Source organism: Podarcis muralis, chromosome 11 (assembly GCF_964188315.1).
Source record: "Podarcis muralis chromosome 11, rPodMur119.hap1.1, whole genome shotgun sequence".
NCBI classification, from domain to species: domain Eukaryota; kingdom Metazoa; phylum Chordata; class Lepidosauria; order Squamata; family Lacertidae; genus Podarcis; species Podarcis muralis.
Window position 1 is genome coordinate 13,023,718 of NC_135665.1, and position 27,597 is coordinate 13,051,314.

Below are 27,597 nucleotides of genomic sequence, written 5' to 3' on the forward strand. Positions count from 1 at the left end.
GGATGGTTAAGTCCAGTCAAAGGCGACTATGGGGTGCAGCGCTCATCTTGCTTTCAGGCTGAGGGAGCTGGCATTTGTCTGCAGACAGCTTTCTGTGTCATGTGGCCAGCAGAACTAAACCACTTCCGGTGCAACAGAACACCATGACTGAGGCCAGAGTGCATGGAAATGCCATTTACTTTCCTGCCACAGTGGTACCTGTTTATCTACTTTAACTTTTGTGCTTTCGAACTTCTAGGTTGGCAGGAGCTGGGAAAGGGCAACGGGAGCTCACCCTGTCACAGGGATTTGAACTGCCAACATCCCAATTGGCAAGCCCAAGAGGCTCTGTGGTTTAGACCACAGTGCCACCCACGTCACTTTTATATAAAAATTATATACTGCTTGATTTAAAAAACCTCAAAGCAGTTTACAAAGATACAAAAATAACATCAAGAAAAATCACAACCCTACTTTCAACCCTAAAAAGTTAAAATACTAAAACAGATTAAAATTACCTCCACTTTCTAAGCATCTAGATAGGTTGATGTTAACCTGAATGTTTTTAGCAGTGAAGGTGTCTGCTTGGTCTCAATAGGGAAGGAGTTCCAGAGAGACCAACTCTGTCAACCTATGATGCTGCTTCCAATGGCGGGTGCCAGTGACACTTTTTAAGGGGAGCTGAAAGAGGAGAGTGCAAAATATGAAGCTCAACATCAAAAAAGCTAAGCTCATGGCCACTGGTTCTCATCAGTGGTCCCAAGAGTCTCTGGAGGAGACTCTTGAGAGTCCCATGGACTGCAAATAGAAGGAGAAGAAATGGCAGCAGTGAGAGATTTTACTTTCTTGGGCTCCATGATTATGGCAGATGGTGACAGCAGCCACGAAATTAAAAGACGCCTGCTTCTTGGGAGAAGGGCAATGACAGGCCTAGACAGCATCTTGAGAAGTAGAGACGTCACCTTGCCAACAAAGGTCCGTATAGTTAAAGCCATGGTTTTCCCAGTAGTGATGTATGGAAGTGAGAGCTGGACCATAAAGAAGGATGATCACCAAAGAATTGATGCTTTTGAATTATGGTGCTGGAGGAAACTCTTCAGAGTCCCATGGACTGCAAGAAGGTCAAACCTAGCCATTCTGAAGGAAATCAGCCCTGAGTGCTCACTGGAAGGACAGATCCTGAAGCTGAGGCTCCAATACTTTGGCCACCTCATGAGAAGAGAAGACTCCCTGGAAAAGACCCTGATGTTGGGAAAGATTGAGGGCACAAGGAGAAGAGAACGAGATGGTTGGACAGTGTTCTCGAAGCTACTAACATGAGTTTGACCAAACTGCGGGAGGCAGTGGAAGACAGGAGTGCCTGGCATGCTCTGGTCCATGGGGTCACGAAGAGGTGGACATGACTAAACAACAACAACAACGAAACAGTACTAAACTGTGATCTGCCATGGCTACCCTACCATGCTATTTGGCTACTCAAAATACAAAAGTGCCACCACTGCCCACCACTAAGAGACATCCAGGAGCCCTGAAGGACATGATGGTGGGCAAAAATCACTGGGCAGAGGCCTTGTGGTTGGTTTGTTTTTGGAGGGGTGTGATCCTCCGCAGTAGCATGGCTTGTTGTTGTTGTTTACTCATTTAGTCGTATCCGACTCTTCGTGACCCCATGGACCAGAGCACGCCAGGCACTCCTGTCTTCCACTGCCTCCCGCAGTTTGGTCAAACTCACGCTGGTAGCTTCGAGAACACTGTCCAACCATCTCATCCTCTGTCGTCCCCTTCTTGCTAAAGTCTGGCACCAGCCCTGCCATGGCATAACACAATGTGAGCAACACGCAAGACATCATTCCACCTCAAGAGTTAATCCACATACTCCAAATCACTGTGCCCTATAAGAAGCGAACAAGATCATGTTCATCAAGGTGCCATAATATGAGCTAGCATCCAATTATTCATGCAGGTAGGCAAAGGTGCCTGCTTTAGGGAAATTGAAGTATCCTCTTCTTGACCTGGGATCACTGCCTCCCAGTTTAACCCTGGGGGGAAAATCACTCCGGTTTTTTCAAAAGAGGTTTCTTTTTTGTGTGGACAGCTCTACATTCAGGCTAGAGTTGTACTCTTGTTGCCCCGAAGCAGGAACTAAAGTGAAGGAAGGAAACCCTTCCCCAGACATATATTAAAGCCCTGAGAGCGATTCCTTGCACTTCAAATTCCACCTTAGGAGGACTGCAAAAGCTACTGCGTAATAGGGAAAACAGATTGCCACAATTCATTCTGTGATGCAGGCTGTAAAAAGCTGTACCCAGTTTGATTTCCATTCATTACAGTCTTAAAATTGGATTTCAGGCTTTTGCGTGAAATACAATGTTTTCGGACAAGGATAGAGGCATGCAGGCTTACCAGTGATTCGGTTCTCGATTTCCCCTTGCATCTGGAGGGAATCCACGTAAATGGTCCTATTTCCAATGATGCGAGCGCAAGCAATTCCCCTGTAAGGCTGGCAAAACCCATCTTCGTGGTAATCTTCCCTGCAAAAGACAAATTGGGGAGCCTGTAAGTACATCTGCAGATGTCTGCCTGTCCCTGATGAATTTTAAAGAAATATGTCCTTCAACAGCAGCAGAGAAATGTTAAATCTGACATTTTACATTCCTCCAGATACTGGTCTCTCACCTCAAGTTTTCACCAGACAATGTTTCTGGAAACAAGAAGGGCATCAATGAACATATTAATTCAAGGAAGGAAAGGGGGGACCTTTTAAAAGTGAAAACAAGAATTATCTTAGAAATCCTATGCTAATGATAATGGGATGTGGCAGGTTATTCTATTAAAAGGCTGTCCAACTGAGACCACAATGTGTATCATGTTACACCTCATAATACATTGCTGGCATTTAACGGCATGCGATGCAATTAGGCAAGCAGTTGTTTCTCTTCTCCTGCCTCCTCCTGCAAATCTTCATTTCCTGCAAACGAATAGCAAAAGAGGCCTTGCCAAGATTTAATTAAAATATGGCATAATTCTGAACTATGGCTTAGATAAACAGAATGAAATCAGGGCTTAAACGTCCTTCTCTCCCACCCCCTCCTATAGATTTAATGCCAAATTCTTTTTTTCTTCTGTAGAACCTAATGCATATGTTGAATTACTGTCTGGGCTGCTAAAAATCTGCTTAATGTATCCAGCTTAGATGGAGTTGCTCCAGAGTACCATTGCTAGGAAAAAAAGCCATTCATTTTAATGCTAGGGATGGCCAGTTACTAAGACTCTGAAAGATAATAATAATAATAATAATTATTATTATTATTATTATTATTATTATTATTATTAGGCGGCTCCCAACAGAATATTAAAAACACAATAAAACATCAAACATTAAAAACTTCCCTAAACAGGACTGCCTTCAGATGTCTTTTGAAAGTCAGATACAGTGGTACCTCAGGTTAAGTACTTAATTCGTTCCGGAGGTCCATACTTAACCTGAAACTGTTATTAACCTGAAGCACCACTTTAGCTAATGGGGCCTCCGGCTGCTGCCGCGCTGCCGGAGCACGATTTCTGTTCTCATCCTGAAGCAAAGTGCTTAACCTGAAGCACTATTTCTGGGTAAGCAGAGTCTGTAACCTGAAGTGTATGTAACCTGAAGCGTATGTAACCCGAGATACCACTGTAGTTGTTTATTTCTTTGACATCTGCATTCCGCAGGATGGGTGTCACCACTGAGAAGGCCCCCTGCCTGGTTCCCTGTAGCTTCACTCCTTTGGCCCTCCAGATGTTTTGGACTACAATTCCCACCATCCCTGACCACTGGTCCTGTTAGCTAGAGATCATGGGAGTTGTAGGCCAAAACATCTGGAGGGCTGCAGGTTGGGGATGCCTGATTTGGTCACTACTGCATTCCCCCTGCTATTTTAGTCAGCAATTGCTTGGCTAAGCCAGACGGAAAGTCTCCTGTTCTTAAGCCAGAGCATCAACATTTGTCCTTCTCACCAAAGAGATGCAGTCCAGGAGGGATAGTATGAAGACTTTCAGTTTCTGTCAGATTCCTGCACCGAACTGACCTGATTTCTTAAAATGAATGTGTTAACTTTGCAGAGAAGGTCAAAGATGGGATAAAATCAATGTACGGTTTGTTGTGGCAATTAGGCAGCTGCATTGCTGTAATTATTGCTGCAATTATGGCCAAGAACAGCACTATGGTATTTGCAAGCTTTAGGTCAGTCAAGTTCATAGAAAATGATCAAGGAACAGAATGGATGTAGGAAATGTTGAGCACAGACATCTATAATTTAATATAATGTATTTATGTAGGATGGAATACTTTTTTGAAAACGAAGCCCTTTCTGCACACGTGGAGTTATTGTTTCCCAACAAAACTTCAGCAGAAGCACCAATTAGGGCAATTTCTCCTCTCCCCGACTGGTATTCAATACACTTTACAATAACTAAACTCATCACAGAGTGTGGCGCTAAACAGAAAGGGGAACCGATGTAACAAAACAGGAACAGCCTCATTCCCAGTTCACAAAGAGTTCATGTACTTTTCACTTAACCACACAGTAGTGACTCAGTTTCAAACCAGAGATTGCCAATTTGACTGAGGTTAAACATGAAATGAAATCTAGACCTTTCACATCTTCAGAGCCAAAACATGGCTTAAGGGGCCACCTAGAAGATCATTTTAATTTTGTCTCGGTAATGACAAGAATTCAAACGAGTGCTTTGTGTTCAGTAACATCTACATGACGCCGCTGGGAGAGATCATCAGGGGGTTTGGGCTGGGTGTTCATCAGTAGGCGGATGATACCCAGCTCTACCTCTCTTTTAAATCAGGACCAGTGAAGGCGGTGAATGTCCTGTGTGAGTGTCTGGAGGCAGTGGGAGGATGGATGGCAGCTAACAGATTGAGGCTGAATCCTGACAAGACAGAAGTACTCTTTCTGGGGGACGGGTGGGTGCGGGGGACTCTCTGGTCCTGAATGGGGTAACTGTGCCCCCTGAAGGACCAGATGTGCAGCCTGGGAGTCATTTTGGACTCACAGTTGTCCATGGAGGGAGAGGTTAATTCTGTGTCCAGGGCAGCTCCATCTGGTATGCAGACTGAGACCCTACCTGCCCGCGAACTGTCTGGTAAGAGTGGTGCATGCTCTAGTTATCTCCTGCTTGGACTACTGCAATGTGCTCTATGTGGGGCTATCTTTGAAGGTGACCCAGAAACTCCAACTAATCCAGAATGTGGCAGCTAGACTGGTGACTGGGAGTGTTTTAGACCACAGCGCCACCCGCGTCCCGTGTGGACAGAATGGCTCAATGGGGCTGGAACAGCCATTTCCAATCTAGCACCTTCCAGCTAATTGAGACTACAACTCCCATCAACCCCAGCCAGCGTGACCAAGCGGTAGGGATGTGGGGAGCAGGTAGTCCAACAGCATCTGCAGAACACCAGTTTGGGGAAGGCTGGGCTTGAGTAAAGCTGAAATGTCTCCAATGTACATGTAGATACCACCTTCCCTTCATGGAAGTTTAGGATTTTGCTCTTGAGATCCAGAGGTCCGAGGCATAAATCTTATCCTCTGAATTTCAAGGAAGAGCAAAATACAATTACCCAGAAATACAGCTCTAAAGGAATTACCAAAAGGGGTGCTATCAGTGCCTTTTAGCCTGAAATATGTTTCCTCTCAGCCTCATATATTATATGTTCTTAACCCAGCCAAAGAGAGTCATTTGAAAGTCAAAACTGAGGCTAATTCAAGCTTTACATTCATGTTACAGGATATGGGAAATCCATTTGTGAAACTACCCTTATCAGTAACTGCAGCAGCACAGACCAACTTTAAATAGTCACTGCGGGGGGCGCTTCACACATTATATCATTTTGAAAGTATAAACTTAATGTACTCCCAGGACCACTTCAGCATGCATGCTTGAAAGATTCCCTGTAAATAGCTGTCTAAGGAAAGCTAACAGGCAGAGTTCAAACCTGAACTTCTCCCTAAAGTGCTAGCTTTCTACAAGAAGGATCTGGGGTTCTCTTTTTAAACATGGAATAGTAATCAAGCATGTGATCACCAGCTCCCGTCACACAGTGTTAGAAACTGAGATGTGAATGCTAGGAGCTAAATGGCACCTTAAACCGATGTTATGGGTGCAACAACAGACAGTCTTGGCATGCTTTCTTATAACGAGAATACAAAACTGAAAATGAATGAACTGCAGCTAAAATATTATGTTCATTTTTCACACGGTCTAGTCCTTCTCTTGCCCACCCCCCTAATATTCTTCAGTGGGTCTCTCCTTTCCCTCCACACTGCATTGCTAATCTGAAATCTTAGGCGCTGTACTGCAGCCAGAGCTCAGAAACTGCTCACACCAATAAAATTCCCTGTTGCAAAATGCACCTAGAACAATGGGAGTTCCGAACACTGCAGGTTACGAAGGATTCTGCTTTGGAGGCAAACCATGGTTTGGGGGCTAGCCATGGTTTGCCAAGTTTGAGCACTTGTTACTAAGCACAGAAAGTAAATGAAGTAAAAACTGGAAGCTGCAAATATTTGGGTGTGTAAGGGGAGCAAGAAGGAGCAAGCAAGCCAAACACCTGTTCCTGGCAATCCAGTATGATTTGCCTGCAGACCAGGCCAATAATCTAGATTCTTTTACCCTCCATTACCAAAGCTTTCTACTATGTAAAACGGGATATAAAAGCTTTAAAATACGTATGTTTCCTTAACCCAAGAAAAGTCATATGGATGCATCCAACAAACTTGTTCACTTAGCACAAGGACCTCTGCCTGTACAATGCATCTTCTTCTTCCCATGCCCTCATCCATGTATAATGTACACTCCTTAAGAGATTTGGTATAGAAGTATAGGGGGGGAAATCTGTGCCGGCAGTTTTCCCAACCCTCTGGAGCAGATCAGGCATGGAGGCAATGGGAAAGGAAGTCCCACTGGCCAGGCGGAAGATGATGTTCTTGGATACAAGTCATACAAGCAATAAAGGTAAAGGTAAAGGTACCCCTGCCCGTATGGGCCAGTCTTGCCAGATTCTAGGGTTGTGCGCCCATCTCACTCAAGAGGCCGGGGGCCAGCGCTGTCCGGAGACACTTCCGGGTCACGTGGCCAGCGTGACAAGCTGCATCTGGTGAGCCAGCGCAGCACACGGAACGCCGTTTACCTTCCCGCTAGAAAGCGGTCCCTATTTATCTACTTGCACCCGGGGGTGCTTTCTAACTGCTAGGTTGGCAGGCGCTGGGACCGAATGACGGGAGCTCACCCCGCTGCGGGGATTTGAACCGCTGACCTTTCGATCGGCAAGTCCTAGGCGCTGAGGCTTTAACCCACAGCGCCACCCGCGTCCCACATACAAGCAATACTCAACAACAAAAAGGCAGCAGTTAGTTCAAAAGGTGGGTCTTTTGGGCAACTACCGTATTTTTCGCTCTATAAGATGCACCAGACCACAAGACGCACCTTGTTTTTGGAGGAGGAAAACAAGAAAAGAAAAAATATTCTGAATCTCAGAAGCCAGAACAGCAAGAGGGATCACTGCGCAGTGAAAACAGCAATCCCTCTTGCTGTTCTGGCTTCCCTGATAGCTGCACAGCCTGCATTCGCCCCATAAGACGCACACACATTTCCCCTTACTTTTTAGGAGGGAAAAAAGTGAGTCTTATAGAGCAAAAAATACGGTATATTTGAAATACAGCACCTATTAAAGAAAAATTATATTTTACCTTCCAGAGGACTCCTGGCACAAAAACAATAATAAGTCTTGTGGTGCCTTAAATTTATTATGGCAAAGCTTTGAGGACTACAGGCCACTTCATCAGATGAATGAAGCATTATCCTGGATTACATGCCTGGGGGAGGTTAGATGGTAACAAAATGCGGAAAGTACAGAGACAGTGCTAATTACATAATTAGCAGTAGTATTTGCCTTTTTTGTACGGATAGCATATATCCTGGTGTCGGTCAGTTACAGCAGTGAAATTGCTCTCCTCGTGAGTAGGCAGAAACACACAGAGAGCGATGGTGCGTAAAATCAACAGCACCTATCCCTAAGCCATCGTTCAACAGCACCATTACTCAATTCATTAGAACCAATAAATGCATCTAGGAAAGGCGATGCCTAATTAATGAATTAGTGACTAATGAATAAAATGTGCTGCTGATTTTTTAAGTGACCCTGAGATTTTGTTTCACTCATTAACTAAAATTCAAATCTGTAGACTCGACGTCAAAGCAATATTTGAAGATTTACTAGAGATAATTTCCTCTGTGCCATTAGATTCATGGGTTAGCGAAATTAGGCTTGTAGCATACTAACACCACCCAGACAAAGGTTTGAAAGATACCTGTAGAACAAAGGAGCCTTTCTTCACAAATCAAACAAGCTAAATGCAAGAATAAATGCAGACAGAACCCGGTGCATGTTAACTGCCTAAGATATCTATTATACACAGGCTGTCGTGTGATTGAGCCAGAGGGCATATAAACATAATAACTATATTGTCTTCAGTAGCAAGAGAATAGGTAGGCACATGGCCTAATCTACACTGAGAACATAAAATCATGCTATAAAGAAGGCTTATTTTACTCAGAACTGAAGTACGACAGATGCTAGTATATATTATGTGTAATATAAGTAACTGGTGGTTCTCTGCAGGGAATTTTCTGCTTCTTTTACGTCTATTCCTTATCACTGCAGGCAGATAAAAGCTGCTCTTGTTCTTCATCTCTCGTCTGCCTTCTTAGGGGCCCCCAGTTTGGACAAACTCTATGGAGAAACATCGTTGCAGCATGTCTTCCTAGAATCATAGAGTTGGAATAGACCACAAGGGCCCTCGAGTCCAACCCCCTGCCAAGCAGGAAACACCATCAGAGCACTCCTGACATATGGTTGTCAAGCCTCTGCTTAAAGGTAAAGGTAAAGGTACCCCTGCCCGTACGGGCCAGTCTTGACAGACTCTAGGGTTGTGCGCCCATCTCACTCAAGAGGCCGGGGGCCAGCGCTGTCCGGAGACACTTCCGGGTCACGTGGCCAGCATGACAAAGCTGCATCTGACGAGCCAGCGCAGCACACGGAAACGCCGTTTACCTTCCCGCTGGTAAGCGGTCCCTATTTATCTACTTGCACCCGGGGGTGCTTTCGAACTGCTAGGTTGGCAGGCGCTGGGACCGAGCAACGGGAGCGCACCCTGCCGCGGGGATTCGAACCGCCGACCTTTCGATCGGCAAGCCCTAGGCGCTGAGGCTTTTACCCACAGCGCCACCCGCGTCCCAAGCCTCTGCTTAAAGACCTCCAAAGAAGGAGACTCCACCACACTCCTTGGCAGCAAATTCCACCGTCAAACAGCTCTTACTGTACTAACCCCCTTTCTGCCCCAAGCACCTTGCAACGAAAGCAGGCTGCTTCTTGCTGCCTACACCCCAAAATCACACCAAATATTATTTGCAGCGACTGCTCTTGCCTGATAGTATGGAGGTTGCAGGAACAACCAACATCAGAGAGAACAAGGAAGGCAAATCGTGTGGATTTCACCTCAGTTCTGGAAAGAAAAAGACTCCTGAAACAGTCGTGAGTGGGCTGTAGTGGTGTCAGTCATTTTTTGGACAGGATGGAACAGGAAACATTGGAAAAGGGGTGCTCTAGCCCAGTGACAGCGAACCTTTTAGAGATCGAGTGCCCAAACTGCAACCAAAACCCACTTATTGATCGCAAAGTGCCAACACGGCAATTTAATATTGGGTAATAATGATTGTCTGCATGTGCACATACAAATAAATATACAGAAAGGAAATGGGGTGAGATTAACCAGAGTTATTGATCTTTTCTTGGGAGGAGTGCCCTGAGTTCTTCTGTTTTTTTTGGGGGGGGGGCGTTGTCTGGAGTTGTTGAGATTTTTTGGGGGGCGGATTGCAAACAGTTGCTGAGCTAATATTGGGGGGGTGTTGTTGCTGATAAACACTAACACACTTCAGGACGCGACGCAGAGGAAAACAATACTCACAAAGCTCGCAGGAACCAACAAATTAACAAAAACCCTTGACTCAACCAAAAAACACACTCATTGCCGCCGCTTTCTATCTCCTGCTTGCTGCACCAACCAATCACACCAAACATTCCACACCAAACCAGCCAGTGTGGTGTAGTGGTTAAGAGCGGTAGTCTCGTAATCTGGGGAACCGGGTTTGATTCCCTGCTCCTCCACATGCAGCTGCTGGGTGACCTTGGGCCAGTCACACTTCTCTGAAGTCTCTCAGCCCCACTCACCTCACAGAGTGTTTGTTGTGGGGGAGGAAGGGAAAGGAGAATGTTAGCCACTTTGAGACTCCTGAAGGGGAGTGAAAGGCCTGAAATCAGCTGCTTGGCGGGCGCGCAACTGCACTCGACGCTGCTGTGGGCAGTGCGCGCTCTACAGAGCAATTCCCACCTGGAGAGGCGTTGGGGGGGAGTCAACTTTGAAAACCCCCAGGAATGGCACTGCAGGGGCGATGGCACGGGTGCCCACAGAGAGGGCTCTGAGTGCCCACTCTGGCACGCGTGCCATAGGTTCACCACCACTGCTCTAGCCAGACATGATGCAAAGTACATAGAAGACTTGAAGCGCAGGGCAGTGGCACACCTTTGCAAACGCTTTCCCCCCTTACACTCAGCCAGCATGGTTGGGGGTGATGGGGATTGTAGTCAAACAACATCTAGACACCCAAGTTTGGGGAAAGCTGCTTTAGAGCATAGAAGCTGGCCACACGCTAACCTGCATTAACGCTGCTATATCTTGAAGAAAAGCCACTGCTATCTGAAATTTAGTTCACTTAAACCTTGCCTCTGTTGCGATTCTCCTTTAGTTTGCTGTTTCTTTCTTTGCAGGCCTCTCAATCATCAGTGGCCAAGTTACCAATTGTGGACTGATACTGCTTTTGCAGAATTCTAGATTCAGGTAGGTAGCAGTGTTGGTCTGACGCAGTCAAAATAAATAAAAAATTGTCCAGTAGCACCTTAAAGGTAAAGGGACCCCTGACCGTTAAGACCAGTTGCGAACGACTCTGAGGTTGCGGCACTCATCTCGTTTTATTGGCCGAGGGAGCAGAATACAGCTTCTGGGTCATGTGGCCAGCATGACTAACCCACTTCTGGCGAACCAGAGCAGCGCATGGAAACATCGTTTACCTTCCCGCCGGAGCGGTACCTATTTATCTACTTTTGACGTGCTTTCGAACTGCTAGGTTGGCAGGAGCAGGGACCGAGCAACGGGAGCTCACCCCGTCGCGGGGATTCGAACCGCCAACCTTCTGATCGGCAAGCTCTAGGCTCTGTGGTTTGGACCACAGCGCCACCTACATCGAAGTGTGGATGCACATGAAAGCTTATACCCAGAACAAACTTAGTTGGTCTCTAAGGTGCTACTGGACAATTTTTTTGCTTTTGCAGAAGTTTGCAAATAATGGTCCTCATACTGTTTCACAGCATACAGCATACTGCAATAAGACGGCTAATTAAATCAATTACACATTGGAAACAGTCAATGGCTAGAACAGAACAGAACAGAATGTACTTTTCTTAAAAAACCAGAGGCCTTCCTCTTAGGCATCGTCGGCCAATTGGTGTTAAAGAGGGATAGAACTTTCTTTATGTATGCTACAACAGCAGCAAGAATACTCATCGCAAAAGTATTGGAAGACACAAGATCTACCCACTCTGGAAGAATGGCAGATGAAAGTGATGGACTATATGACATTGGCTGAGATGACTGGCAGAATCCGTGATCAGGGAAAAGAGACGGCGGAAGAAGAATGGAGAAAATTTAAAAGCTACCTTAAGGACCACTATAAACTTAATGAATGTTAGTATGTCGAGGTTTTTAGGAAAAAAAAGGGATACAGTGATATAAGATTAGATTATAGAAGAGATTAAGATGACAGAGGTTGGAAAGGAATATTTAGAAGTTGTTAAAAAATCATGGGCATTGGGATGCAGAAAGGGGGGGTATGGGGGAGTCACGAAAAGAGGTTCATGAAAAAATGTTATGAAACTATACGTGTTTGTATGTCTTTTTAAGTGTTTGTTTGTCTTTAAAATTTTTTGTAAAACCAATAAAAATTTTATATAAAAAAAAAAATAGAACAGAACAGAACAGAATCTTTACAATTTTCATATCCAATGTGAATCGGACTGGGGGGGGGGGAGCCAACATGGTGCTCTCAGATGTTGTTGCACTTACATCTCTCATGATCACTGGACATGTTGATGGGATTTGGAGTCCAACATCTGGAGAGCCACATGTTGTCTACCCCTGCATAGGCCAGTACATTCGTATCTTCTACTTCCCCATAGTTGAGCTACTTTTAGCATCCTTTTAAGCTACCCGAGAACAACAAATCCTTCCAAAAAGAAATGCAATTAACTACTGGCAAAAGAGGTAAGGCAGTGTTCTTGTATTATTGAAATAATGGTGCCTCTGGCCACAGAGTCTGCTGGAGACATATAATCAGTCGATTGTAGACATGTGCGAGGATAGCAATACAGTAGTGAAAAGCAGATGTGGCTGCAGACGTTGATTCCTTATGAGAGTAGATTAAACTATGGATCAGCTTTAAGCTCATTTCTATTGGCAACTGTAATGAATACCATAGCAGAGGCAACTGGGAGGAGGCCCTAGGAATATTATGGTGTGCCATGAGGATAAATACAGTCAAACCTCTACTTAGGTCCGCCTCCATTTCGCCCAATGTCCACGGCAAACCCGGAAGTAACTGGTGGGTTTGCCGTCGTTCATGCATGCGCAGTAGCGGCGATCGCCGTTCGCACATGCGCAGAAGTGGGCAATTGCTGCCTGAGCCTGCACACAATTGCACCTCTCCCAGTGACCCATTTTGACCTCTGGACGGACCTCCGGAATAGATTATGGTCGCAGGTAGAGGTTCCACTGTACAGCTGGGGGGGGGGAGGAGATCTAAACTGAAAGATGCATTGTGTGTTGTTGTTTTTAAGTCAAAAGATAAATCAAATAAAGTCAAATCAATACTTCACTGAAAACGACTAGAAAGGATTATAAAAATTCACTGGAACAAACAAGACAAAGCATTGCTGAGCAGAGCACTCCTGTTCAGAATTCCAGCTATCCAGACATGCCTGCCTGCTTTCAGAATACTTTTCTTTCTTTCTTTCTTTCTTTCTTTCTTTCTTTCTTTCTTTCTTTCTTTCTTTCTACTATATTTATTGATAGGTAAAGGTAAGGGGACCCCTGACCATTAGGTCCAGTCGTGGCCGACTCTGGGGTTGCAGTGCTCATCTCACTTTATTGGCCGAGGGAGCCGGCGTACAGCTTCTGGGTCATGTGGCCAGCATGACTAAGCCACTTCTGGCAAACCAGAGCAGCGCACGGAAACACCGTTTACCTTCCCGCCGGAGCGGTACCTATTGATCTACTTGCACTTTGACGTGCTTTCGAACTGCTAGGTGGGCAGGAGCAGGGACCGAGCAACGGGAGCTCACCCCATCACGGGGATTCGAACCACCGACCTTCTGATCGGCAAGTCCTAGGCTCTGTGGTTTAACCCACAGCGCCACCTGCGTCCCATATTTATTTGATAGGTAAAGGTAAAGGTATCCCTGCCCGTATGGGCCAGTCTTGACAGACTCTAGGGTTGTGCGCCCATCTCACTTAAGAGGCCGGGGGCCAGCGCTGTCCGGAGACACTTCCGGGTCACGTGGCCAGCGTGACAAAGCCGCACCTGGCGAGCCAGCGCAGCACACGGAAACACCGTTTACCTTCCTGCCAGTAAGCGGTCCCTATTTATCTACTTGCACCCGGAGGTGCTTTCGAACTGCTAGGTTGGCAGGCGCTGGGACCGAGCAATGGGAGCACACCCCGCCACGGGGATTCGAACTGCCGACCTTTCGATCGGCAAGCCCTAGGCGCTGAGGCTTTTACCCACAGCGCCACCCGCGTCCCCAAATTTATTTGATCAAATTTATTTGATACTTGTCAATAAATATGTTTCTGTGCACTCTGGCTTCCATCACGGTGTTCCATTGCACCAGAACCAGTAACCCCCTACCACCCTTTCTAGCTCCAGAGGCTTCTTGGTTTGGCCATGTGCTGATGCATTGCGGCAAAAGCACTGCCAATGCAGCAACCAAACCACCACCACTGTCTTCTTCCCAGCCTTTAAGCTGGGAAGTGTGTGAAGATTGCCACAAAACCACAGGGTTTATGACTGCCCCACCCTGCAGCTCCAGGTTTGGGAGACGATTGAGGCTCACTTAGCTTGGCAGAGAGCAGCTGAACTCGCATGGTGGTGAGCAAAAATGAGGGACATTGTCCGTGAAGTGTTGTTACTGTGTTTATGTGGGGCTTGTCTTATTTCACCATTGCTTCCATTTTCAGGTGTCTGCTGATTTGCCCTTCAGTGGACCAAAAACAATACTCCCAGATTAATAGAATGCAGGTGGCGCTGTGGTCTAAACCACTGAGCCTCTGGGGCTTGCCAAGGAGAAGGTCGGTGGTTCAAATCCCCACAACGGCATGAGCTCCCGTTGCTCTGTCCCCGCTCCTGCCAACCTAGCAGTTCAAAAGCACACCAGTACAAGCAGATAAAGAGGTGCTTTTGTGACATCACAAGAAACTCACAGCCAATGGCAACAGCTGAGGAGGCATCATTTTCATTGCTTTGAGCCTCACAATGGTAGTCGGACCTATCAGTGATTGTGTGCTTGTTTATTCGGGACACAGGGTAGCACTGTGGTCTAAACTACTGAGCCTCTTGGACTTGCCAATCAGAAGGTCAGCAGGTCGAATCCCTGCGAGGGGGTGAGCTCCCATTGCTCTGTCCCAGCTCCTGCCAACCTGGCAGTTCGAAAGCACACCAGTGCAAGTAGATAAATAGGTACCGCTGTGGAAGGAAGGTAAACGGTGTTTCCGTGCGCTCTGGTTTCCATTATGGTGTTGTTGTTGCTGTTGTTGTCTAGGAGGCTTTAAGGGTACATTATACCTTGCCACTTGGGACGCGGGTGGCGCTGTGGGTAAAAGCCTCAGCGCCTAGGGCTTGCCGATCGAAAGGTCGGCGGTTCGAATCCCCGCTGCGGGGTGCGCTCCTGTTGCTCGGTCCCAGCGCCTGCCAACCTAGCAGTTCGAAAGCACCCCCTGGTGCAAGTAGATAAATAGGGACCGCTTACTGGCGGGAAGGTAAACGGCGTTTCCGTGTGCGGCTCTGGCTCGCCAGATGCGGCTTTGTCACGCTGGCCACGTGACCCGGAAGTGTCTCCGGACAGCGCTGGCCCCCGGCCTCTTGAGTGAGATGGGCGCACAACCCTAGAGTCTGGCAAGACTGGCCCGTACGGGCAGGGGTACCTTATACCTTGCCACTTATGTACTTAAGCCTCTTAAACTGACAAAGCATGATGACAGAAGCTGTTTCCAAGCAGAATCTGACAGGGGTTGCTTTTGTAGTGGCATGAATGTGCCACTGGCATGTGGTCGGGAAAACTATTAAACGCACAATTGGAGCAGGATTTCTAGAGTCTGAGATTCTGGGATGGGTACTGGGAGTTTTGTGGGTATTCAAATCCAAATTCACTCAGCTTTTTTCCAGAGTACAACTCAATAGTTCCCAGTGATCTCTAATAAACATGTGAGCGTGAAATAAGTGAACGTACATGGGTGCTTTATACAAAGAAATAAAATCCTGAGTAGAAAACGGAGAACATGAAACAGCCCTGAAACAAAAGCTGAACAATGGACAATTCAACTCTTTATTGATATGTGTGCGAGTAACTGAGAGAATAAACACACGTTCTCCTATGAATTTCTGTCTCCATGTGGCCCCAAACAAGTTTAACCTTTAGGGGTGGAAAATAAGAACTTACTTCTGAGTCATACATTCTGGCTGTCCTTCAGGCCCTTTTGATAAATGAGATAATGCTCACACTTGACAATATTATGAATTTAATTTCCAACTGTGCAGTCTTATCTCCTCAACCCTTGAGATACCATACAAGCAAATGTGTGCAATTATATAAATGGATGCAAAATACATTCAGATATCTTGAAAGGGAAAGGGAAACATTCCCATTTAATATGAAGTTGAGATAAATTATGGCCAAGAAGTACAAATCATGAAGTACAAACCATAGAATCATAGAGTTGGAATAGACCACAAGGGCCATCGAGTCCAACCCCCTGCCAAGCAGGAAACACCATCAGAGCAATTCATATTACAATGATTACTCAAAAATAACGTCTTCAGAATCTGATTTAACTTGAGTTTTTGGGTAATAGGAAAATAAACTGGGTAAAAGTTAGAATTATAGGGGTGCATGACTCTTATCTGCTAACATTAAGTGTTCTGAAACTATCACCATACAAATGCCATCACAATGTAGTGCTACATTGCCCTTCTAAAACATAAAACCTGCCTGCAGGAACAAGGCAAAAGAATTTTGTCAAAGTGAAACCAAATAAAGCACAGTGCTCTGCTTGTCTCCAAGTATCTCTTCAATCGTTCTGAAAAGTAAAGACATGAGATGACTTCCATCTTCATTTAATGGTTCTGTGACTGAGCCTTTTGCATCAAAATTCTTAGGACACCCAGTAAATTAATCACAAGTAGTACTTACTGGAAATTGTGGTTCGGACTGTGTGTTGGACCTAGAAACAAACAAACAGAAATTATTAAATAGCTTTGGCTCTTGGAAAATAGCATTAAAACAAGTACACTCTTTTTAACAATGCTTTTTCCTTAGTGTAGGGGGGAAAAGTATTTTCCACCCCACTATTATTTTGTGTTACTTTCAGAAGTGCAAATCGCTATCTTATAATTGCTGGATCAAATATAGTAAATGAGGTTTTGTACACACAAGAAAGCATCTCTCCTATTGGTCAATGCATCATTCACTTGCTAAACACTATTAAAGCCAATTCAACTGTTAAAAGACGACTCACAGGTACTGCTGTATGACCTTTGTTGCAAAAACAGATAATTATGAGATGCTGTGATTTGCTGTCGCTCGAGGTTCAGGTGGCCTCAGTGGCCTGGAGTGCCTTCCATCATCTTCGGCTGGTGGCCCAGCCACACCCCATCTGGACAGGGATAGCCTAACTACTGTTGTCTATGCTCTAGTAATCTCAAGGTTAGATTATTGCAAAGGGCTGCCTCTGAAGACAGTTCAGAAACTTCGGTTAGTGCAGAATTCAGCGGCCAGGTTGCTCCCCGGAGCAAGATGGTTTGAACATATTACACGGATCCTGGTCCGACTGCACTGGCTACCAATTAGTTTCTGGGCCCAATTCAAAGTGCTGCTTTTGACCTATAAAGCCTTAAACGGCTCAGGACCGCAGTACCTCAAGGACCGCCTCTTTCCATATGAAACTACCCGGACCCTGAGATCTTCTGAGGCCCTTCTTCATGTGTCTCCTCCTCAAGAGGTCCAGAGGGTGGCAACACGAGAACGGGGCCTTCTCTGCAGTAGCTCCCCATCTGTGGAATTCTCTCCCCAGGGAAGTTTGCCTGCTGCCTTCACTATACACCTTTAGGCGTCAGGCAGAAACATTCCCTTTTAACCAGGCTTTGGGTTGATCTGATTTACATCCTACGCCCTTTAAAAAAAATGTTTTTTTGGGGGGGAGTGGGCTATTGGGTTGTTGATTTTATTTTTATTATGTATTTTGTGGTTTTATATCTTGATTTTATTCTGTGAACCGCCCTGAGACCCCCAGGTATAGGGTGGTTGTGACGTTAACATATGAGAGTGCTGGAGGTGTAATAGTTAAACAGGTTACCCAATCAGGACCCAGGGGGGTGGAGTCAGAGGGACTATAAAACCAGCTCTGGGAGGGGCAAAGGGAGGAGTTCATTGGGAGTTGGGTGGTTGGTTGGAGTGGGAGTGAATAGGGATAGAGTCGGTGGGTAGGTTGAGTTAGGGTAGAGAAATAAGCTGAGTCAGGAACAGTTAGGGGCTAGGAAGACAAATAAATATCTGAGAGGTGGTTTAGTGAGTGAGAGCAGGTAGCGGAAGTTATAGGTCTGGATAGGCACCCCATGAATGTAATTGACTGATACTGTTTATGAAACCACACGCTTGTTAAACTGCAATAAACAAACAAAAGTTTATGTTCCAATTTAACCCTGACTGGACTCAGTATTGTACCAGGTAGGGCCTGGGTGGTGGCAGCGAGAAATAAAGTGGTGGCACAGGGATCAATAGACGGTGAAACATCCGGGGACCCTGTGTGATCGCCACAGTGGTATATAAATTTAATTTATTACTATTACTTAAGTAACCTGTGGCAATTATTATAACAAATATGCATAGAGGATACAGCATCCTTCATAGTTAGTGTAGTTAGTGCCATTACAACAAAGACTTCAAACTGGTCAGTACCCCAGTACAAAAGCCAGTGTGCAACTTACCACTTCCGTCAATACAGTTTTGGGGATATCCTTCGTACAGTAAAAGACACGTGTTGATTTTTTAGCAAACAGTCAGCTGCTTGCTGCCACAGGCATCATGTCCAAAGATTGGGGCCAAAGCTATGAATACCAGATGGGGAACAGCTACTTAATTCTTCTGGCCAGTGAGAACAGAATGAGTTCAAGCAGCACTGTGAAACGTGAAGTTATGGAAGTTTGCCTCCCTGTGCCTTAGACTAAACCTTAATTCACATTTGTGCTGTTCTCTGAACTTCATATTTACAGACCATTCCATCTGTATCTACTTTCTTTTATTACTAGTAAACGGTATCAGGTTCAACCCAGACGTTCTGTGCTGAGGAGGACGCCTCGGGCAAGGACTTTATTGATTTTCTTTCATGTTGCAATTTATTTTCTAAACGGGGGGGGGGGGGGGACCCAGTGAATTAATTTCTCATTTTGTGATTGTGAAAACTAGGAGCTAGTCTATAAAGCAATAAACCTAGCTATAAAAGCCACAGTTTAAAACAAAGTGACTCACCCAGCCTTACAAACAGAACTCCTGTTGCAGTGATCGTCTTCATCCCATTTGTAGCTACGCATTGATAATACCCCGTGTCGGTGGTGTCAAGATCTTGGATTCGAAGTCGTGAGCCATAGTCTGTTTTCCTTATGGTGATCCTTCTTGGTTCTTGAACCACCGGCGCATCGTTTTTTAACCATCTGACATTTGGCGATGGATTTCCTGCGACTTTGCAATGGAGAATGGCCGTCTGGCCCTGGACTATGGTGATATTGTTTACTGGTTCCAAAAAGGTCAAGAAGTAGCCTGAAAAGGGGAGAGGTCAAAAAGACATCAAAGCTGAGCTGGGATAAGCAACTGCCTGGGGGGCACTTATTTATGAACAGTTTTAGAAAATCATTCCAGGTCTGTGGTTTTTAAAATTAAGCATTATCTGTGCAGATAAGAGACATGATGATCTGAGACCTGGACTGACAGTTCTTTGCTTCTGTAGAAACAAGTTCAACCCAAATGTTTTCTCAATATGTACTCTGATCTGATTTGTCACTTGATCAGAAATCCTCATGCCTCACTTCAACGATCCATGACAGCGTTGGAATAATTAGGAGGCTGGTTGTTTCAGCTTAAAATTAGTATGCTCAAAACATGCTCTTCAACAAAAAATGGTTACAATATTCTGTTGCTTCCTATTAACAAACACAAAATTAAGCAATAAAATGAAATAACAAGCCTAAAGCAGACATATAGTTCAAATAATTTCTAGTAAAAAAAAAAGTTTCCGTTTCAAATTATTGTTTTAACATTTTTATTCAGCTTTGTGAATGAATTTGCTCACAACACATAACACCCTGCCTTTTATAATTTTTTGAGGCAGTACAGTAAGTTCTTCCCACTCACAGAGCACTATTACACCTGCCTTTCAAATGGTGCAACAATCACTAACAGTTCTCAATATTTTTTGCAGCAGTTTGAGATATCATGGCAAGGCTAGAGCCTGCAATAGATGTAATTTAATTACCACTTATTTGGCTTTCTTTTGCCTATTGTTACCTGTTCCTTTTCTAGTAAAAAATGTGCCCCCTCCATTTTCTTTATTCATCATTTGCACACCTGCTGAGTTGTTGGGCTATTTCCTAGTGATGCATGAACAAGCTCTGCAGTAGCAGGTCCTATGCAAAATTCATACCACAATTATCTTTAAAATCCAAATCGGGGGAAATAGGCACTCATGATTCATATATAAAAACAACTGGAAACTATATAAAAAGAATACCCAATATCATCAGTTGGACATCGCAATAAAAAACAGAGGCCCCTATCTCTTACACACCCTCATTAAAAACAGCCTTTAAAAAGTTATTACAGCCCATCTAATTGATAAAAAGGAGGGGGATCAGCATATAAAAATAGGTAAAGGAACCCTGGACAGTTAAGTCCAGTCAAAGGAGACTATGGTGTTGTGGCACTCATCGTGCTTTTCAGGCCGAGGAAGCCGGCTTTTGTCCGCAGACAGCTTTCCGGGTCATGTGGCCAGCAGGACTCAACCGCTTCTGGTGCAACAGAACACCATGATGGAAACCAGAGCACACGGAAATGTCGTTTACCTTTCCGCCACAGTGATACCTATTTATCTACTTGCACTGGTGTGCTTTCAAACTGGTAGGTTGGCAAGAGCTGGGACAGAACAACGGGAGCTCACCCTGTCACGGGGATTCAAACCACCAACCTTCCGATTGGCAAATCCAAGAGGCTCAGTGGTTTAGACCACAGTGCAACCCATGTCCCAAATAAACAAGCACACGATCACTGATAGGTCCACCTGCCATTGTGAGGCTCAAAGCAATGAAGTTGATGCCTCCCCAGCTGTTGCCATTGGCTGTGGGTTTCTTATGATGTCACAAAAGCACTTGGCCACTGAGTGGATATAAAGGCAGGCCAAGGGGGGAAACCCTTTTTTATTTCCAGCAGGACACACCTGGCAATGGATGTGCGTTCAGCACTGCCCAGGCTTCTTCCACTGGGAGGAGGCAAACTGGTGAATGGAAGGAGGCAATCCCCTGGCAGTGGGATTCTAGGGAGCGATAATAAGGCAGGTTTGCTTTCATTGTGATGGCCGGTGATGAACCGGGCCAGGGTGGCAGTGGTGAATAAGGAATTGGCCTGCCAGCTGAATCCAGTTCCCCATGCCTGGATTATTATCAAGGCACAATTTTTGTTGATTTATTGGAAGTTTTACAGCAGATGCTTTGGCTATCACAGATGCTTTAGTTGAGATTCCTGCATTGCCAACAGTTGGATTAGATCAGTGGTTCCCAATGATTTTTTGGCCATGCCCCACCTAAGCATTCAAAAATCCTGATTGCCCCCCATGACATATAATTCTCATTATTCAAAAAGTGAAGTCCTATTCACAGTGAGGAAGCCTAAAAGGCTGTTCACTGTTAATAACTCATTCTCGAATTGCCCCCTTAAAAATCCATTGCCTGCTGTGGGGCGTGTGCCCCCTGTTGGGAACTATGGGATTAGACGGTCCTTGAGGACCCTCCCAGCTGTATAATTCTAGGATGGTCTTAAGCTGTTGGGCAGGCAGACTGCATTTAGTTTGGTGGTCCTTCCATTCTTCAGAGACATTTCCAAAGTCTCACAGTTCATGATGATACTTGCATGCTCCCCCATTGGACTGAACAATTCTCTGAAGAACTTATTTCCACAGTCAGATGCGTTTGGCTTTGCTTTTCGTTTCTGCTGCTGTTATAAAAAACTTGACAAACTACTGTTTGCATTTACAGGCTGTTTACATATTTAATAGCTGCTTCCACAAAAGCAAGATTCAAAATCCATCAAGTAGCGTAAACCACAGCAGGTGCCCAAATGTGTCTCTAATGTAGCTGTTTCAAATACAACACATGGATTTGCACTTTATAACACAGCTATCCAGAGGAAGCAAACCAATTTGCCCCCCCACACAAAAAACCCCCAACAACAACAACAACAGAGCAGCTTGCAAAATAAGGAGAAACAGGACTGGAATTAAACACATCCATGTTTGGCTAAAATGAAGACAGTCTTAAAATGAATGCTCCGTATTTTAGTTCCACTGCGCATCAGATGTTCAGCAGGTTGATTCAAACGGGATAGGTGTGTGTTACGCAGCCAGAAAGCATGCAGTCTGGCAGAGAGCCAAGCGCAATTATTAGAATGTTCCACAGTATAACATTCCAAATTGCAATTCGTGCTATGAAAAAGCTTGTAAAGGAAAAGGCCTGCGGTAATCAAAAAGTTGTTTTTAAAAGGGTGTTCTGTTCTGAGATGCTGGAGCGACACAGAGTGCATGTCAGTGGTAGCATTAGGAACATAAGGTTCACTTATTCAACTCTCAGATGTTTAAAGATAAGTAAGCATACGCTAGAGTATCTGAAGTTCTAGTAAATTAAACTCAAATCACGGCAGAGTAAATTTTAGAGAAGGCTTTCTTGTTGGAAACATTTCCTAACAGATCACTTCATTCCTTCGTGCACAACGCTACTCGGGATATTTGGGTATAATTCACTTTGCCCCACTCCCTCAAAAAAGAAAAGAAATAGCAGCCAGAGATTTGGGTGGTGGTTGAGCTGTGGAAAGAATGTCTATACAAAAATATCTTTCCATTTCCCCCAGCTCATTTCTTGATCAGTGGCATTGAGTGGGTACAAGGCACAAGGCAGAAGAGAAGGTAACTGATTTAGGTGGATTGGCTGAAGGAGGGATAGCATACGAGACAACTGCTGGAGGCAAAAGCGCTGATGAAAATGCTGGACAATTTTGCACACACAACAGGAAATTCAGCAATCGCAGCAAACCTTCAGGAATTTTGGCAAGGGAACTTGCTGGCTCCAGGGATACATTTGGCCCATTATTTTAAAGCAAACCAGCCTGATTCATACTTCCAGGATTATAGTCAAATCAGAATGCAGTTGTCCTTCACTTCTGGCACTTCTTCAAATTCTGCACTGCAGATCGTTGCTCAAAAAGGCACAAAACTTTGAAGTCGAATGTTTTGGTTCCCGAACGCCGCAAACCTGGAAGTGAGCATTCCAGTTTATGAACATTCTTTGGAACCCGAACATCTGACACGGCTTCTGATTGGCTGCAGGAGCTTCCTGATTCTTTAGCCACTTGTAGCATCCACCAACATCTGCCAGCTTCCAACCATGGATACCAGCAGCCCTCAAGCAAGCAAACCTGCCTTATTATCACTCCTTAGCATCCCACTGCCAGAGGATTGCCTCCTTCTATTCACCAGTTTGCCTCCTCCAAGTGGAAGAAACCTGGGCAGTGCTGAATGTCACATCTATTGCCAGGCGTGTCCTGCTGGAAATAGAAAAGGGCTTTCCCCTTGGCCTGCCTGTATATCCACTCAGTTGCCAAGTGCTTTTGTGACATCACAAGAAACCCACAGCCAATGGCAACAGGTGGGGAAGCATCATCTTCATTGCTTTGAGCCTCACAATGGCAGGTGGACCTATCAGTGATTGTGTGCTTGTTTATTCAGGAAGCTGGTGGCGCTGTGGTCTAAACCACCAAGCCTCTTGCCTTAGCTAAAAACCTTGCGGTTTTTGCTGTCACCTGATCATCATGATCTGCTACAAGGAAGGACACAGTAGCAATGGTTGAGTGACCCAACATGGACAATAGTAGAGGGGTGATAACCTCACTCCTCAAATCTTTATAAAGAGTGCACATGAACCACTGACTCAATACTGCCATCTCCACAGGGGCATAACCGTTTTTCCAGTGGGGGGAAAGCGTAGATCATAAAACAAATCCTTTGGCTGTCAGATTTTGATAAGGCTAGTATTTGAATAAACTATTATTACCTTTGTGTGTTGGAACTGGTCTGTCATGTCCATCCATTTGGCTTAAAGGATCATCAGAATCCGGTATTTCCATTTCGCCTGAATAAATAAACAAAAATACAAAGCACTTAACACAAAATCTAGTTCAGATTCTCAGCTTATCTTTTTCCTCTCTCACTAGGATGTCATTTTGACTTGCAAATTTGGTAAACTACAAAAATGCATATCCAAATTTATATCCATCGCCTTCCCGGGAGATCAGATCTTAGCTTTTATTGATGACAGTCACCTCATTTCACGCCGGAGCGTTAAGATTTATTTCCAAGAACAGGTAAATAGAACAGAAATGCTATTACCAGTATGTGTCTGGTAAAATGCCCCTGCTATTCCAATATATGTGAGGTTTCCTTCCTTCTCACTTCCAAAGGAAAGGGGGAACTATATGTTCCTAGAGTCAGAAAAAAAGGACACAGTATTTGATTGTGCTTTGGAAGGGGCCTTGGAGTGACCAGTATTTTTGAACTACCCAAAACATGTTTGCAGAAATTGTTTGATGCACATACAGGTCTTTACTTGAAGAGACTGTGGTAGTTCCTTATGCCTTTCCCCCCTGATCTTCCATAAGTCTTGCACCAAGTTGAAGGGCAAAGAACAAAATACAAAACAGAGAACTTTTGTAACTCTCTGCTTCTGTAATCCTCGTATAATCTAACTGTGGATTGTTGTCTACCTGCCTGTGTTGTCATCAATACCGCAAGACATTCTTTGGAAATAATACACTAGGAACTGTACAGACTAAGCTCCGAGAAACGGTTATGTCATGGGACTGCAATCTGGATATGGAAAGAATGCTTCTTTAATTAGTTTTAGAGCCTTCTTATTTAAGTCCTATCTATAAAGGGGGAATGAAGAAAAGGAACACTGGTGCGGGAGATCTCAGTGTTATTCCTATCCACTATCTGAGCGGAACATGCAACAAAATTGACGGGTTGCTCTTGAAACACACTGGCCAATGGTTCCTTCATTTGTACAGAATTTACTGGCTACAGAAAAGCGACATTTAGAAAATTACAGTGGTACCTCAGGTTAAGTACTTAATTCGTTCCAGAGGTCCGTTCTTAACCTGAAACTGTTCTTAACCTGAAGCACGACTTTAGCTAATGGGGCCTCCCGCTGCCGTCACGCCGCCAGAGCACGATTTCTGTTCTCATCCTGAAGCAAAATTCTTAACCTGAAGCACTATTTCTGGGTTAGCGGAGTCTGTAACCTGAAGCGTATGTAACCTGAAGCGTATGTAACCCGAGGTACCACTGTATCAGGAATTGACAGTGTCTACACACCCAAACTATAATTCCTAAATATAATCCTCAATTTGTTCATATAAACACACACACACACACACACACACACACACACACACACAGATACAGACGGAAAACTCGCAAGACGAAAGGGTTTTTTGTTTTTTGAGCTGCTTCGCAAGACGATTTTCCCTATGGGCTTGCTTCGCAAGACGGAAACGTCTTTGTTTCCTTTTTCTTAACACCGTTAATACAGTTGCGACTTGACTTCGAGGAGCAACTCATAGAACACGGTGTGGTAGCCTTTTTTTGAGGTTTTTTAAAGACTTTGGTGATTTTTGAAGCTTTTCCAAAACTTTCCCGACACCGTGCTTCGCAAGACGAAAAAAATCGCAAGACGACAAAACTCGCGGAACGAATTAATTTCGTCTTGCGAGGCACCACTGTATATTTTTTGCTTAGAGAAAATTCAAATTCCTTCCCCCTTTCCCCCCAATTCTTTAGCTATTTAGAGGAATCCTGGAGACAGGGAAACAGGAGGAGTAAATTGATGACCAGACACGGGGAGGCTATCTCATTTCCCAGCTCCCACCCTCCTGCATTCCTTCCTGATTTCTCAATCCCTCAAATCAAGATGGAAAGAGACAAAAGCATTTGCTCATTATTATTTTTTTTAAAAAAGAGGAACTTTAATAATAGCTTTGTGATATTCCTTCTTCAGCTCAGTCTGTTTATTTCTGGCAAAAACATCTACCCCCATATGTGCCTTATCAGTGGATAATTACAAGCCACAGAAAGTTTTAAAAAACCAACAAAAATCTTTATGAATAAGCTGCATTAAATTTATAAGATCCTCTTTACATTATGTAAATTACACATCACAGGCAGACATGTCATTACAAACTTTTCCCTTTAAAATTTACTTTTAGGGGAAAAAGACGCTGACCTAGAAAAGTCACCTTCAAAAAAATCTATCCTCTTTTAAATTTTAGACCAGATGTTTTCAAATTGGAAGTCAATGCAATGCCAGACTTTGGACTGTGTGTCATAAAGACCACGAGACTTTGCCTGTACATTTTTGTGAAAAACCACCACTGAACCATCTGGCCCAACAGATACTCCTTTCCTTTCATAGCAGCGGTGTAACATTTAAAGTATTTGTAGATGTTTCAATAACTACCCGTGAATCCATTCCTTTCTACTGTTACCAGTACTCCTCTCATAGGTTTTTATTTTCCTTTCCAATTCCCGCATCTTAATCTGTGATCCTCTTTTAGCAGATGAAAGTAACACTGGCACATCCCTGGCACATCCTATCTCTTCAACAAAGATGGGAAACCTTAGATTCAGGGGCTAAATGTGCCTTCCACACCCCTCGATGCAGCCCTTGGAATGTTCCCCATGCCACACACCTCATTGACCAAGCTTCACATTCTGAGTGTTTTTTCCTGACTGGAATGGGTCCTTGAATGATGCCTCTTGCTTGTCTGGAAGGAGGACAGAGCAGGGTGCATGAGTGCAAAGAAACTAGCCTACTCTACAAAGGTCAAGGTTGCTCGAGTTCATCCCCACACTTTTGCTTTTGAACCCACAAACAAAATACACTTCCTCATTTGAGCCTGGTTAAAAAGTTCCATATACCCAGGGTCCAGTCAACAACTCAGAAATAGCCATGAAGGAATTAATACAGTCCAAATACTTACCAAGATCTGACTCAACTCCCATGCCAGAAAAAGTCATTGCTTATCCCACAATGCAGTCATGAACTTTTCTAATTTGGCAGGTAAAAGCTAAAGGTAAAGGAACCCTGGACGGTTAAGTCCAGTCAAAATCGACTATGGGGTGCAGCACTCACCTCGCTTTCAGGCTGAGGGAGCTGGCATTTGTCCACAGACAGCTTTCCGGGTCATGGGGCCAGCATGACCTAACCGCTTCTGGCACAAAAGAACACCATAATGGAAACCAGAGTACATGGAAACACCGTTTACCTTCCAGTCGCAAGGGTACCTATTTATCTACTTGCACTTTTGGGTGTGCTTTTGAACTGCTAGGTTGGCAGGAGCTGGAACAGAGCAACGGGAGCTCACCCCGTTGCAGGGATTCGAACCGCCAACCTTCTGGTCAGCAAGCCCAAGAAGCTTAGTGGTTTAGACCACAGCACCACCTGTGTATACAGGCAATGTCAGAACCCTATTGGTCAAAAGTTATTTGGCCATGAAATCATACTTGTGTTGTGGAAGAAAAACAGCAACGGAATAATTTAATATTGGTCCATATCACGGAAAAGAGCATTAGTCTATGGGAAGGGGGGGGGGAGAGTAATACAATTAGCAAAGGTAATCAGATCCAGATTCTTGGCTTCAGTTCAGATCAAACCTTTTGCCCCTGCATTCACCCTTTATATTACCCCTTTGTGATGCACAGTAATTAACCCTGAAGTCTCCAATTAACCATAGTTGCCTGTTACCAGTAAACTATGGTTGCCAGGTCCAGAACAAATCAGGATCTTAAATCACGCTTTGCAGTTCATTTAGTATCCTGGCTT

At 44.6% G+C, this 27,597-nt stretch overlaps 1 protein-coding gene across 1 annotated transcript in view; it reads right to left on the minus strand.

The window, feature by feature from the left end:
- ROR2 (receptor tyrosine kinase like orphan receptor 2) overlaps positions 1 to 27,597 on the minus strand; it is a 160,444-nt gene that overhangs the window by 21,346 nt on the left and 111,501 nt on the right. Inside the window, exons 2-5 of the mRNA XM_028749204.2 lie at positions 23,773 to 23,850; positions 18,935 to 19,222; positions 16,601 to 16,631; positions 2,383 to 2,510 (exon numbers count right to left, since the gene is read on the minus strand). Of these exons, the coding sequence (XP_028605037.2) occupies positions 2,383 to 2,510; positions 16,601 to 16,631; positions 18,935 to 19,222; positions 23,773 to 23,850 (525 nt within the window). The remainder of the gene's footprint in view (positions 1 to 2,382; positions 2,511 to 16,600; positions 16,632 to 18,934; positions 19,223 to 23,772; positions 23,851 to 27,597) is intronic.